General features: G+C 39.0%; 1 protein-coding gene across 1 annotated transcript; it reads right to left on the reverse strand.

Moving 5' to 3' along the window:
- Window positions 1-229: 229 nt before the first annotated feature.
- Window positions 230-10,413, reverse strand: th2 (tyrosine hydroxylase 2). The gene is made up of 12 exons (XM_051951958.1): window positions 10,105-10,413; window positions 8,520-8,694; window positions 8,303-8,391; window positions 8,152-8,219; window positions 6,703-6,753; window positions 6,475-6,620; window positions 5,311-5,446; window positions 5,152-5,221; window positions 4,491-4,547; window positions 4,221-4,316; window positions 4,008-4,141; window positions 230-2,248 (listed from the first exon to the last, which is right to left on the reverse strand). The coding sequence occupies exons 1-12, from the start codon at window positions 10,324-10,326 to the stop codon at window positions 2,083-2,085; spliced, it is 1,410 nt and encodes a 469-aa protein (XP_051807918.1). The 5' UTR covers window positions 10,327-10,413; the 3' UTR covers window positions 230-2,082.
- Window positions 10,414-12,174: the final 1,761 nt, after the last annotated feature.

Raw genomic sequence — 12,174 nt, forward strand, 5'->3', positions numbered from 1 at the left:
TTTGAAGGCATCGATAAGTGAAGTCACTTTGATGACACAATTTTTATGTAAAATGTGCATCTTTAATCCCAGTTGTCATGGTAAAGGGAAAGCTGTTGGTATTTTAAACTTGAAACCTATTTTATTGGATTCCTTGACCCCAAAAATGTACACTTTGACACCAGGTTTGTCATTATATCTATAACAGAAGCAAAGATATGGGCTCTAGAGGATTTTCAGCACATTGGCGGCCATTTTTGAAAAGAATGTGTTTATTTCCAATACAAACGGTGATCTCACTTGTTTCTTAGGGTAAATTTATTTGTATGACCCTAAGGTACTTCCATACCAAAGGGGACCTTTGCATCATGACTTGAAGTCAAAAGCCTATTTTTGGGCTTAACCTCCATACTATCATGAAAATAAGTGTTTATTTCTTTACATAGTACATTATACGTGTCAGTAAATGCCCCAGTGGATGCTCACTAATCCAACTACATGGTGGTTTTCTGTGTTGATCTCATGTACAGAATTTAGCCTACACAGGTCAAATGTCCAATCAAAAAAGTTTTCAGACACCCCATGCATTTGTGAAAATTTGTAATAAGAGTCACTCTTAGGTCTTCAAATGAAATTTCTTTCAGTACAATCACAGCCATAATACTAAACAAATCCTAAGAAAGTCATTAAAAACTTGAAATTGATTGGTTCCATAACAATACATAACAAATTTTGAGGATTGGGTCATTTTGGTGGAGCTGTGGCATGGTGGCTATCCGTGCAACTAGAAGATCCTGAGTTCGACTCCCGACCTTCCCGTGATCTTTCTGCTAGATAGACTGGTGACCTGTCCAGGTGTCCTCTGCCTTCGCCCTAAGTCAGCTGGGATAGACTCCAGCCCCTCCATGGCCCTAATGAGGATTGAGCGGTGTCTAGATGGTGGATGGATGGACTGATGGGTCATTTAGGTACCAGTGATCCGCTAATGAAGGTCCTGCTTTTCCAAGGGTTTCTTCATCAAGAAGTGACCGATCCTGATCCACATATGCAGGAAAAACTGCGGAATGACATCACAGGAGCTTCAGCAGCAGTGGTCAAACCAAACTGGTGTCCAGTGTTCCACCCGATCGTTTTAGATCATGGCCGAAGGTCCTACAAGGCTGTCAAGAAGCCCCTGATCAATGACGGACAGAGGTTAGCCCGGCGTCGTTGAGCCCAGACACACAAGAACTGGACAGCCAGATAAGTCCAGTTTCCTGCTTTGTCTTCCTCCTCCTAATGTGAGGCTACACAGAAGGTCAGAGGAAGCGTTTTCTCCATAATGTACAGGACCTACTGTAGAGCATGGTGGAGGCAGTATCATGGTTTGGGGACGCATGAGTGCTGCTTGTGTTGGTCATCTCACACTGAACTCTGTCAAGTATTGTTCCATTCTCCAAACCCACAAGCTCTCTTCCACACATGCTCTGTTCCATCGAGGTCAAACTGGATGTTCCTACCAGATAATGCTCCTTGAACACATCCAGGACCAGTAGAGCTGCAGAAGCTCAGTATCCAGGCCTTAAAGTGGCCATTTCAACCCCTGAACATGAGCCCCATTGAAAATCTGTGGTGGATCATCAAAAGGTCTGTTTCTCAGCATTAACCAGAGAATTTAGAAGATTTAACAGCAGTAATTCAAGAAGAATGGGACCAGATTAGCCCTTAATAGTGAGAAAGGCTCATTGGGATGAAAGCTCTGCTGCTGCTAATGGCAGGACTACTATTACCCTGATGATGTGATGGTTTATTTATTGTTGGTTCAGTTTTGAACACATTCTCTGTTCTTTGTTGACTCTGATACCAACAATGTTGAGAACTGACATGTTGAAACTGTCAAGAATTTAGTTTTTCTTGTAAACAAAAACAAAAAATATATATAAATTTGCATTTGTTTGTTTCTATTTTGCTTTTTTTTGGTCTAATGCAGCCACACCTTTTGAAACCTCAAAAAAGATTTTCCTACAAATATTTCATGGTAATATTTGAGATGGTGTAAAATTTTAAGGGTGTCGGAAAGCTTGTTTTTCCACCACTGTATGACTTTATCGTCTGTTTCTGGTTTTAAGATGAGCTGAGCTTCTCCAAGGCGCTGTGGAGAGTCTTCAGGTCTTCTCTCATCTGGCTAAGGGCGTTTTGGATTTTCCTGGGCTGATCCAGAACCTCCACGCTGCAGGTAAAGGGGTCGTAGCGGACTGCAAAGGGCCGCTTGATGTTGGCAGAGTATTTCCTGTGGGAACAGATGAACGCATCGTGTTGAAAAGGTGCACAGGGACAAAGGGTTGTCAGTGTCTCAGCATCACATTTGTTACTTTTTCCTGCTCGTTATATATGTAAAAACTAATTTTAATTCATATTTTTTGCAAAATTATAAAGCAAAAAACAATTTAGAATCAATATAAACAAATGGAAAAAACAAAGAGGAAAACAAAGAGGACATGACATCATGTGGAGCAGGTCATTTGATCTGGAATTAACACACTTCCTTGAGAGGTGTTTTTGTAATGGGGAACTTAGCTGAAAGTGATACAATTTGTTAGCCTAGCCATGCTAGATCCCATGTTTCTGACGGCACAAGGGTCAAGGGAAGCTCGACAGGGAGGGAGGCGGGCTAAAAGGTTGTCTATCAAATCCCTCTGCAGCAATTGGGTAAGTATACAACCAATCAACGCAACGAATAGGCTGACATAGTTCCGAGAGCACCGGCGGATTGTGGCTAAGTCCCATTAGCTTCCCAACCAGCGGAGCCGCGGAGCCAACTGGTATATTAAGGATTTGCCATATCCCGTCGGCATAAGTCCAAATACGTCTTTCTTCTCAATGAAACACTTCAGTGCCGTCCTTTGTTTATCTTTCAAGTTGAATTTTAGCTTCAAATCTTTAAGGGCTGTGGCCAAAGCCGAGTCGAAAGATAACTGTTTATTGTGCGCCGGTTGTTTCTGTCAGAATCGTCACGCCTCTGTCGTCTCTTCGTTACGCCCGCCTTCTGACTCTACACTTCATGGTGATTGGTCCGGCCAGTTTTAGGAGCATCCAGCCTCGAGCCTTATGGAGGGTAACCAGACCCTCCCTGGCAGAGAATTAAATTCGTTGCCGTGGGTTGTCTAGCGCGGCTAGGCTAACAATCTGTTATTTTCCATATAAAATTTGATATTATATTTGATATAATATTGCCAAAAAATAAATATCTGTCATGATTATCTCAACTTAATAAAAAGAACAAAATTAAAACTATTTCTGAATAAACTCATTTTATTACTGTTTAGCTAATTAGAAGGTGGTTATTAAATTTGGATTGTTATTTAGTTGACATTTTAGTGATATCCAGTTATTTTTTATTAATAAGTGATTGTTTTTATATTAAATAATGATGGAATTTGTAAAGACATGATCATAACAAACATAAAAAACAGTATTTTTTATTTTTTTAATAAAAACTGTGTGCAAGATATATCCCATGGACTTCAAATGTCCCTCAGTTATAGATTGACCTAGTTGATCTTTTGGCAAATTTGACAATTTTGATAAAACATCCCAGTTTTAACCTTGGTTGTCTTTTCCAAAGATAATCAGATTAACTTTTATTAATACTTTTTGTAAAAGCAATTTTACAGTTAACCGTTTTTTAACCCTTCAAAGTTTTATCGAGTAAAACTGAATGCAAATTAGGTCTAAAAATTCCACACAGCAGCTTTTATTTTTCAGATTTTACCCAGAATGTGTATTTTGATCAATAATTCAGATGGGATTATAGCAGTTAGATCACAGAAATTGCAATTTAAAAAGGCCATTATTAAAAAGAATACTCTAAATTCTAAAGGTGTTGCAATGATTTAAGTTGAGAAAAACTGCATTTTCTTTCAACAACCAGGTGCGTTTCTTTTAAGTATTTCTTTTTGTAAATGTAAATTCTGCAAACCAAGTGATTGTAAAAGTTAAAAACTGTCTTCACTCTTCATTTAGACGTTTCGATGTGGCACCAAGAGTACCTCAGCTTGATCTTTGCATCCTCAAAGCTCTCAGACACGAAGTAAATGGGCTGGTAGGTCTGGTCCTGGTACGGCTGCACCGCCGTCTCCTCGGGGTTGAAGGGTTTGTACTCCGGTTCATTTGACAGAGCGTACTGGGAAGACACATCAAAGTCCGTTAGAGAAAACACAGGGAAACCTCTGCGTATGTGTGAAAGCAGAGAACATACTCACAACAAGCTCTCCGTAAGAGGACAGGAGTCCAGCGCCGTAAGCTTTCACCGCTCCATTCTGCTTACAGAGGCCAAACTCCACAGTAAACCAGTACAACTTCAGAGAGAACAACAAGAAAAGGCTCATTAAAATGTTTGAAATCACCTGGAGCTTCAACATCAGCTGCAGTTATTTACATTAGCCACTAGATGGTGTTGCAGGACTATATGAATGTGTCAAAACTACAACTCAAAGTCTTTCTCAAAGCGACCAATCTTCTATAAATCCTACCGTTGAGAGTTTCTCAGTGTCCTCATCTGACGCTCCAAGTGAGGCGAGTCCAATCTCCTAGAAACGTTAAAAATAATAACAATTAAAAAAACCACACATGAAGAGGGAGAACGTGCAAACTCCATGCAGAAGGAGGTCATTTTGAGTCTCGTTTTTGTCATTTTCCGTCTTGTTTCTGTTGTTTTGTCTCAGTTTTGTTGTTTCCTGTCTTGTTTTTGTTGTTTCCTGTCTTGTTTTTGTCATTTCCTGCCTCAATTTTGTCATTTTGTGTCCTGTTTTTGTCACTTTGCGTCTCTTTTTTGTCATTTTGTGTCTCGTTTTTGTTGTTTTCTGTCTTGTTTTTGTCATTTTGTGTCTCAATTTTGTCATTTCGTGTCTCACTTTGACATGTTGTGTCTCGGGATTCTCATGTTGTGTCTCGGTTTTGTTGTTTTCATGTCTCATTTGTGTCATTTTGTGTATCAGCCATGTTGATTTTAAGCCTGAAAACAGCAAAAATGTCAACTATTTTACAAAAAGTTCTCCAATTATATATTGACCCCCCAGGTCCAGGCTGGGACCCAAACCAGGGATCTTCTCACTGCAAGGCGACAGTGCTAACCACTAAGCCGCTGTGCAGCCCACATGGATTATTCCAAATCAAAATAAAGTGCATAATTACCTGGGAAAACTGGGCGAATTCTTTGTCTGCCAGCATGGGAATATGACCAAGTAGTTCATGACAACAGTCTCTGTTGGAGCAGATCGAACCAAGTGAGTAAAACAGAAAGCAGCTGAATGCATAAATAAAAAAGTTTGCTGCCAGAGAATATAGACTCACGGTTCAGGGGAGTGCATAGGAGCAGAGGAGTGTCGGATGTACTGAGTGCACTGAAACACCCTGAAGGCCAAACTGGCGAGGAAGTCTCTGGCTGACAGCAGGCCGGCGACTGGACGCAGCTGGAAACCAGTTTTCTCTGAAGGGACAGAGGACAGACAGGTCGTATTTAGTGTACTCCTGTAGTTAAATAAGGCAGGTTTATTTGTGCAGCAGCTTTAGAGAGCGAGGAAACACAAAGAGCTTCACAAGATTCAGACAGACGTAACGTCATACTTCAATAGAAAAGAAAAATAGAGATCAACTGTTTAAATACACTACCGTTCAAAAGTATCCATGTAGTTAGTTAAAGTTGCTCTAAAGTTTCTCTATATTAATTAAAGTTGCTCTATATTAAGGTTCCTCTAAATGAGCTAAAGTTGCTCTATATTAGTTGAAGTTGCTCTATGTTAGTTGATTTTGACATTACTGGTTAAAGTTACTCAATATTAAAGTTGCTCTATGCTATTTTATATTTTATGCTTGTATTAGTCATATATGATAATAAAATGAGTACCTTTAGGTTTTGGACTGTTGGAAGGTAAATTTGAGAAATTCTAATTGGTATCCATCCATCCATCCATCCATCCATCCATCCATCCATCCATCTATCCATCCATCCATCCATCCATCCATCCATCCATCCATCCTCTATACACCGTCTTATCCTCACTAGGGTCATGGGGGGTGCTGGAATCTATCCCAGCTGACTCGGGTGAAGGCAGGGGACACCCTGGACAGGTCACCAGTCTGTCACAGGGCCACATATACAGACAAACAATCACACTCACATTCACACCTACGGACAATTTAGAGGAATCAATTAACCTCAGCATATTTTTGGACTGTGGGAGGAAGCCAGAGTACCCGGGATAAACCTTATGCGTATACAGTGTTATACAATTTTTGTTCAGTTTTCAAACGTTTATGTCCTCTATTTCTTGAAGACAGAACTCTTCTTAAGTTTCTGTCTCCTTTTAGAGAAAAATTTCATGATTTTGCCTTTAAACTGTTGGATTTTAAACACCAGAACCTCACATTTCTTCATTTTCTATCACCTTTAGAGTGTAAATCACAGCAGACACTTTTCTCCTGGCTGAAATCTCTCCTGCTTCTGTTCTTTATCACCTTTCAGGAAGGCAGAGATCTCTCGGAGCTGAGGGATTTGTTCGTCTCCGTAGCCACACTCCTTCTCCAGCTGCTGCAGGCCGTCCAGGAACTGTCTGCAGGCCAGACTGGGGTAAATACTGCGCAGCTGCTGGTAGACCTGCCGCCTTTAAACACAGTCAGACCGCAGTATCAGTGCACTGAAATCATCCTCCCACAATGCATCTGCATCAGTCAGGCTGCTCTCACCATGTTGATATTTCCTCTGCTGTGTACTCCACTGTGGGCAGCGGCTCTCCTCTACAGCAGAAAACACTCATTTAGACACATTTATGTAGAATATTTCACTGATAATCAGAGTTTATAGATACAGTCATGGAAAAACTTATTAGATCACCCTCGTTTTCTTCAGTTTCTTGTTCATTCTAATATCTGGTACCATTACAGGTACATTACCTGAAGAATACAACGAACATGACAAAAATGCAGCTGATTATAATACTTTATGTCCTGACATTAGACATGCTTCAGCTTAATTGTAAAGAGGGCATTTCATGTCATAAGCAGCACTGCACATTCAAAGGCCTAGAGTGGTTTCCTGCTGACATTGAAGCCGTAGCACGACTCAGAAGTTGTCAGCTCTCACATAATGACTAAAACTAAAGAATTATGTCAAGCTACAAAGGCAGCCATCTTGACATTGCTGAAAATTGGCATGATTGAGAGACAGGTAGCGAAAAAACTGAAGATCTCCGAGATAGAGATCATTACACCAAGAAACAACATGGTTCTACCAAACTGCTAACTAGTCGCAGCAGGAAACGTCTTTCTACCACCAGATGACCGTCACTCATCTGTTCCTATGTCAGGAACCATATTCAGACCTCCAGGGACCTTAAAAATTAGTGAACACTGTCCAGAAATGTGACTTGTTTGGCAAGGAGACTTGGAAACCGACTTCTTGAAGCTGGTCTGAAGTCACACAGGGCAGGAAGAAGCCCTTCATCAACGAAAGGCAAAGGAAAGCCCGGTTACTCTTTGCTGGGATCACAAGGATCGGACTGTTGATGATTGGGCTAAGGTTCTCTTCAGGGATGAATCCAGTTTTCAGTTGATGCCTACTCCAGCCAACTTACTGGTTAGGAGGAAGTCTGGAGAAGCTACAATCCAGACTGTCTGCCCCTACAGTAAAACATGGGGGTGGATCAGTGACCGTCTGGGGTTGTTTCAGTTTGGGTGGAACAGGACAAATGAACCAGGTCATGTAAAGGACTACTCTTGAAAACAGTCTTCTTCCATCAGCTGAAAAACTCTTTCCTGTCTCCAATGACTGGATTTTCCAACAAGACAATGATCCTTGTCACACAGAAAGGTCAGTTAAAGCCTGGATGGAGAACCAGAACCAGAAAACATGGAATGTCTGAAAGCTGTTTTTGGCAGAACAATGCCACAGCTATTGATGGAAGAACTGATGTGAATTTGGTTAATATCAAGAAAACCATTGAAAATCTTTAGGTATCAGCTCTTAAATGAAACTCTTATGAGCTGATTTAGTTTTTATCATTATATTTGTCCAAACAAATGCACCTTTAGTTGTACCAGGCATTGAAATGAAGAAGAAACTGAAGAAAACAAGAGTGGTCTAATCATTTTTTTCCACGACTGTATATCAGAGTTTATATTTGAGTTGCGACTCACTGTTTGTATCTGAAGGCCAGCTCAGAGATGGCAGCCCGTCTTTTTCTGTACTCTGAATCATTGTATCCCTGCCAAAAACGATGTTAAATGATGATAAATGAGCTTTATTTATCCTTAAATATAACGTTGAAGGAGATTTTTAAACACTCACCGGATGGTCCTGGTCCATGTCCGGATCAAATTTGGTTATTAACATGTTGCATCTGTCGAGGTCTTTTATCTGTCGGGGAAACCAGGGAACTGTGAAGAGAAAGAAGATTAATTAGGCTGCATGTTATTACCAGAACTAAAAGGATCATTCAGCGGCTAAATGAGGCCCGAGACAATGTGAAATGTTAATAACGGAGACAATAAAATCAGGTGCTTGCCGTTTTCCTCCGGTATGGAGCGGACATCGTCAGCCACTCTCTTCAGGGAGTTGATGAACACGTCCAGGTCGGAGCTGTGAACTTCACACTTCATGAAGAACTCCAGGTCTGTCGTGCTGTTCTTCAACTTCCTGCCTGGTCGACTCTCAATATGGAGGAGTTTGGCTTCAAACGTCTTAAAGGGTTCAAAGACAAGACGTCAAAGAGGACAAAATCAGCACCTGCTTTTCTTCATGTTTTTCCTCTTTTTTTTCACTGCTTTGATGCTGAGGTCAAGCTTTGGTATCAAAGAATCATCTTGTAGTTCAGTTTTTGTCATTATTTTGAAGAAATATTCATTTCTAGATGTCCACATGCCATGTCCATCATTTAAAATGAGTTTTATCTCATTCTTTCCTCTCATCTGACGCACATTCATTGTGATGCTTATAGAGACTGTTTTAGCAATAAATTCATAAACAGATCTTTTAATACAGGAACCACAAAGCTAAATACTGGCTGATGCATTCAGGGACATTTTTCTCAATATTTCAGTTTGCAAACACCAAAAACAGGATTGGAGGCAAAAAATTAAAAAAACAAAACAAAAGATTGCTGCCCAGGTTCTCAAGTGCTGGCAGAAATAAATGTAGAAAATACACAATCAGGTTCTTATCAAGGAAATATATCAGTAAATATAACAGTGAAGATAAAAAATCCTATTTCATGTCATTAATTCATCCACGTGTAAATAAAGGGTCTTCAAATTTAAAATTAGACTCTCTCTGATCTTGAAATGTGGACTAAATTAATTGATTCATATTTTCTGATGCTGTTGAAGTGTTCAGTAATTTCTGACCTGTAGAATTAATCTGAAATTCACATAATTTATTATGTATATTTTATATATATATATATATATATATATATATATATATATATATATATATATATATATATATATATCTTAATATAAACTTTAATATAGAAAAATAATAAAATTATATATATTTATATGTATATATAATTTTGGATATTTTTTGCTCAAGTCAAATATAGAAATAAAAGAGCAAAAAAATAGCATACATAATATAGATATTTTAAGTATTCCTTTGCTATTTTTTCAATATTTGGGTTCATATATATATATATATATATATACATATATATGTGTGTGTGTGTGTGTCTGTAAATCCAAATATTGAAAAAAATAAAAAATAATAATCTAATAATAAAAATAATTTAAAAACGACTGCAACAGTGGGTTTTCCAGGGTTAGTGTATCATTTTCAGTGTGTCATGTAATTGTTCTGTCTGTAAAAATGATGTAAATATGTTTAGAAGATGAAACAGTAGTTAAAACCAGCTTCACTTTACTCCTCTAATGAACAACTTGTCTGCAAAACCTGTGAGTATATACAAAAAAACACTGATGATTAATTATTAATTGTCACTAAAACATGACAGTATAAATAAAGACATAAATATAAGATAATTAAACCCACAGGAGCATTTATTCTGCAGGCCTGTCACACTTTCTACTCATTCTGACTTTCCCTGGACTATTTTTCCAGAGTGTTTTTTTTTTTTTTTTTTTTACACTGACCTCAAATATTTTGCCCGTTTTGAAGAACCCTGCGTTTTTGCCCCCGGTGAGGGCAAACAGGACGTTCACGGTGACTCTGCCCTGCTTCTCCTCGAACACGAAGCCGTCTCCGTACCGGGAGGGCCCCGGAGAGCCCGACGAGCCGCTGCGCTCCCGCCGAGCATCCTCGATCAGACTCTGCTTCCTGCCGCCGAACGTCTGCGTCCCTCCGTCCGTCTTCATGTGCTTGGAGAGCGGTCAGAGGCTGGAGGACGGAGGCTGTGTGTCTCCATCCCACCGGGCATCCTTTAAATAGGCCGATCACAGGCTACTTGGACAGGAGTTGCGCAGGTGCGACATGTGCGTCTGGCTTTTTTGGGGAGCAGTTTTGCGTCATGGTAGTATTTCTATGAATGGAGCAAAAAATAGCCCACTTTGACCTGAAGCACAGAGGAGCACTCAAGCAAAAACACTGCTGTAGGTTACATAAAGGTTATATATTCCTCATTCTAAAATGTTTACTAAAACACTCAGCTGCTTTTTTAAACATTAGACTTGCATTAATAAATCAACAGTCCTGCAATAAATCCTAATGTTTTTAATAATCATCAAAATGGGCAACTACTCCTCTCTTTTTTGTAATATTAATGTTATTTATAGATCTCATGTTTGTTAAATGACAGGTAAATTCTCAGTAAAATCCACATTAAAAAAACTTTTTTTAGGGCTGTCTAAATTAACCTGCTAGTGCAGATTAATACATCATCATGATTAATGTGATTTAAAAAAAACCAAAACATGCTAATGCAATTGCATCTGTAGCACTGAATGACTCAAAATCCCCGAAATGTCTCTGGCAACGCATTTCGGGTAATTTGTCCAAGTCGACTTGTCTCGTCGCTGCACATGCGCAAATGGGCAATTGATCCGGAAGTGGCAGATACAAGAGACTCAAAATGGAAGACAGGGCCTGACTGATTTATCGGTCGTTTTTAGCCCTTTTCTAAATAATTATCTTCAGCTGGAGTTTTGCAGATTAAACGCCGATATATTCTTAATTTCTCATCAAACAGTAAATGCTGTGAAGTGTCGGAGTCGTGCAGAATGATGTCCTTGCGCTGTTTGTCCAAAACATGGAGCTCTGACTCCATTTATTCCTCACCGTTGTCTTCTCAGTAACATACAGGAGTAAACTCCAGCCAGGAGTCATTCCAGGAGTGGGCTGAGCTGACAGGTAAGTTTATAACCACGTTGTGAAATTATTAATGACTCAACATGTCTCCAGTTTCAGTTAAAAGAAAGTTAAAATGATGAACATTTCTGTCTGTCTTCAGCAACCGTCATGATGTCCCAGACTAGAACAACAACTCACTGTGTTGTTATGGAGGAACATTAGTGTCAGACTATGTGTGACCATTATAGATTTAAAATGCTGTCAAAGATGACATGTTTTACGTCTGAGAAAGGCGTGTCTGGTTTTTGTTTTTGGTTCATATGAGTCATGACTTCATTGCAAAGAAAATAATGGAGTAGAGAAAACGTGATTTAACATTAAAAGGGCGTCAGAGGGCTGCAGAAATAATGTTTTACAGTAACTTCACTTGTACTATAACCTACAAGACTGGATGTATTTCATAACTAATTTATAGATTGACTCTTTTTTAAGGTCCTATAATTTCCCAGAGGTTTAATGCTTTGTTGCATGTTTTGTACTTAATATTTCCTCTCTCTTGTAAAGATAAACAAATACCAAAGGACAAAGTATTGTTAAACAGCGAAATGTACTGCCTGTAATTCATATCTTTGTTTCTGTAATTGTTAAGGGACCAAAAATGAAATTATTTTCTTTATTTATTCATTCAGCAGTTATTGCATTTTTTTCTGCGAAATATCGGAATCAAACTCAGAACCATATAAATGAAAGTACAGAAAGGTTAGCAACAAATATCAAGTGGCCACTGTCTTATAATATTATCTTTTCAATCATTTGTGTTGGAAGAGCAACATTTAAACGTAGATATTTTGAGTTAAAACAATGCTTATCTTGAGTGTCAGACACTTTACACTGTCATCGTCACACAGAAACATCAA

Source organism: Acanthochromis polyacanthus, chromosome 1, assembly GCF_021347895.1.
Source record: "Acanthochromis polyacanthus isolate Apoly-LR-REF ecotype Palm Island chromosome 1, KAUST_Apoly_ChrSc, whole genome shotgun sequence".
NCBI lineage: Eukaryota > Metazoa > Chordata > Actinopteri > Pomacentridae > Acanthochromis > Acanthochromis polyacanthus.

Excerpts from the sequence above, each read along its gene's own strand:
- th2 (XM_051951958.1), bottom strand. The coding sequence starts at position 10,326 with ATGAAGACGGACGGAGGGACGCAGACGTTCGGCGGCAGGAAGCAGAGT. Across the intron at positions 8,220-8,302 it reads ACATGGACCAGGACCATCCG|GGATACAATGATTCAGAGTA; the intron begins GTGAGTGTTTAA and ends CGTTTTTGGCAG. Across the intron at positions 4,548-5,151 it reads AATTCGCCCAGTTTTCCCAG|GAGATTGGACTCGCCTCACT; the intron begins GTAATTATGCAC and ends TAACGTTTCTAG.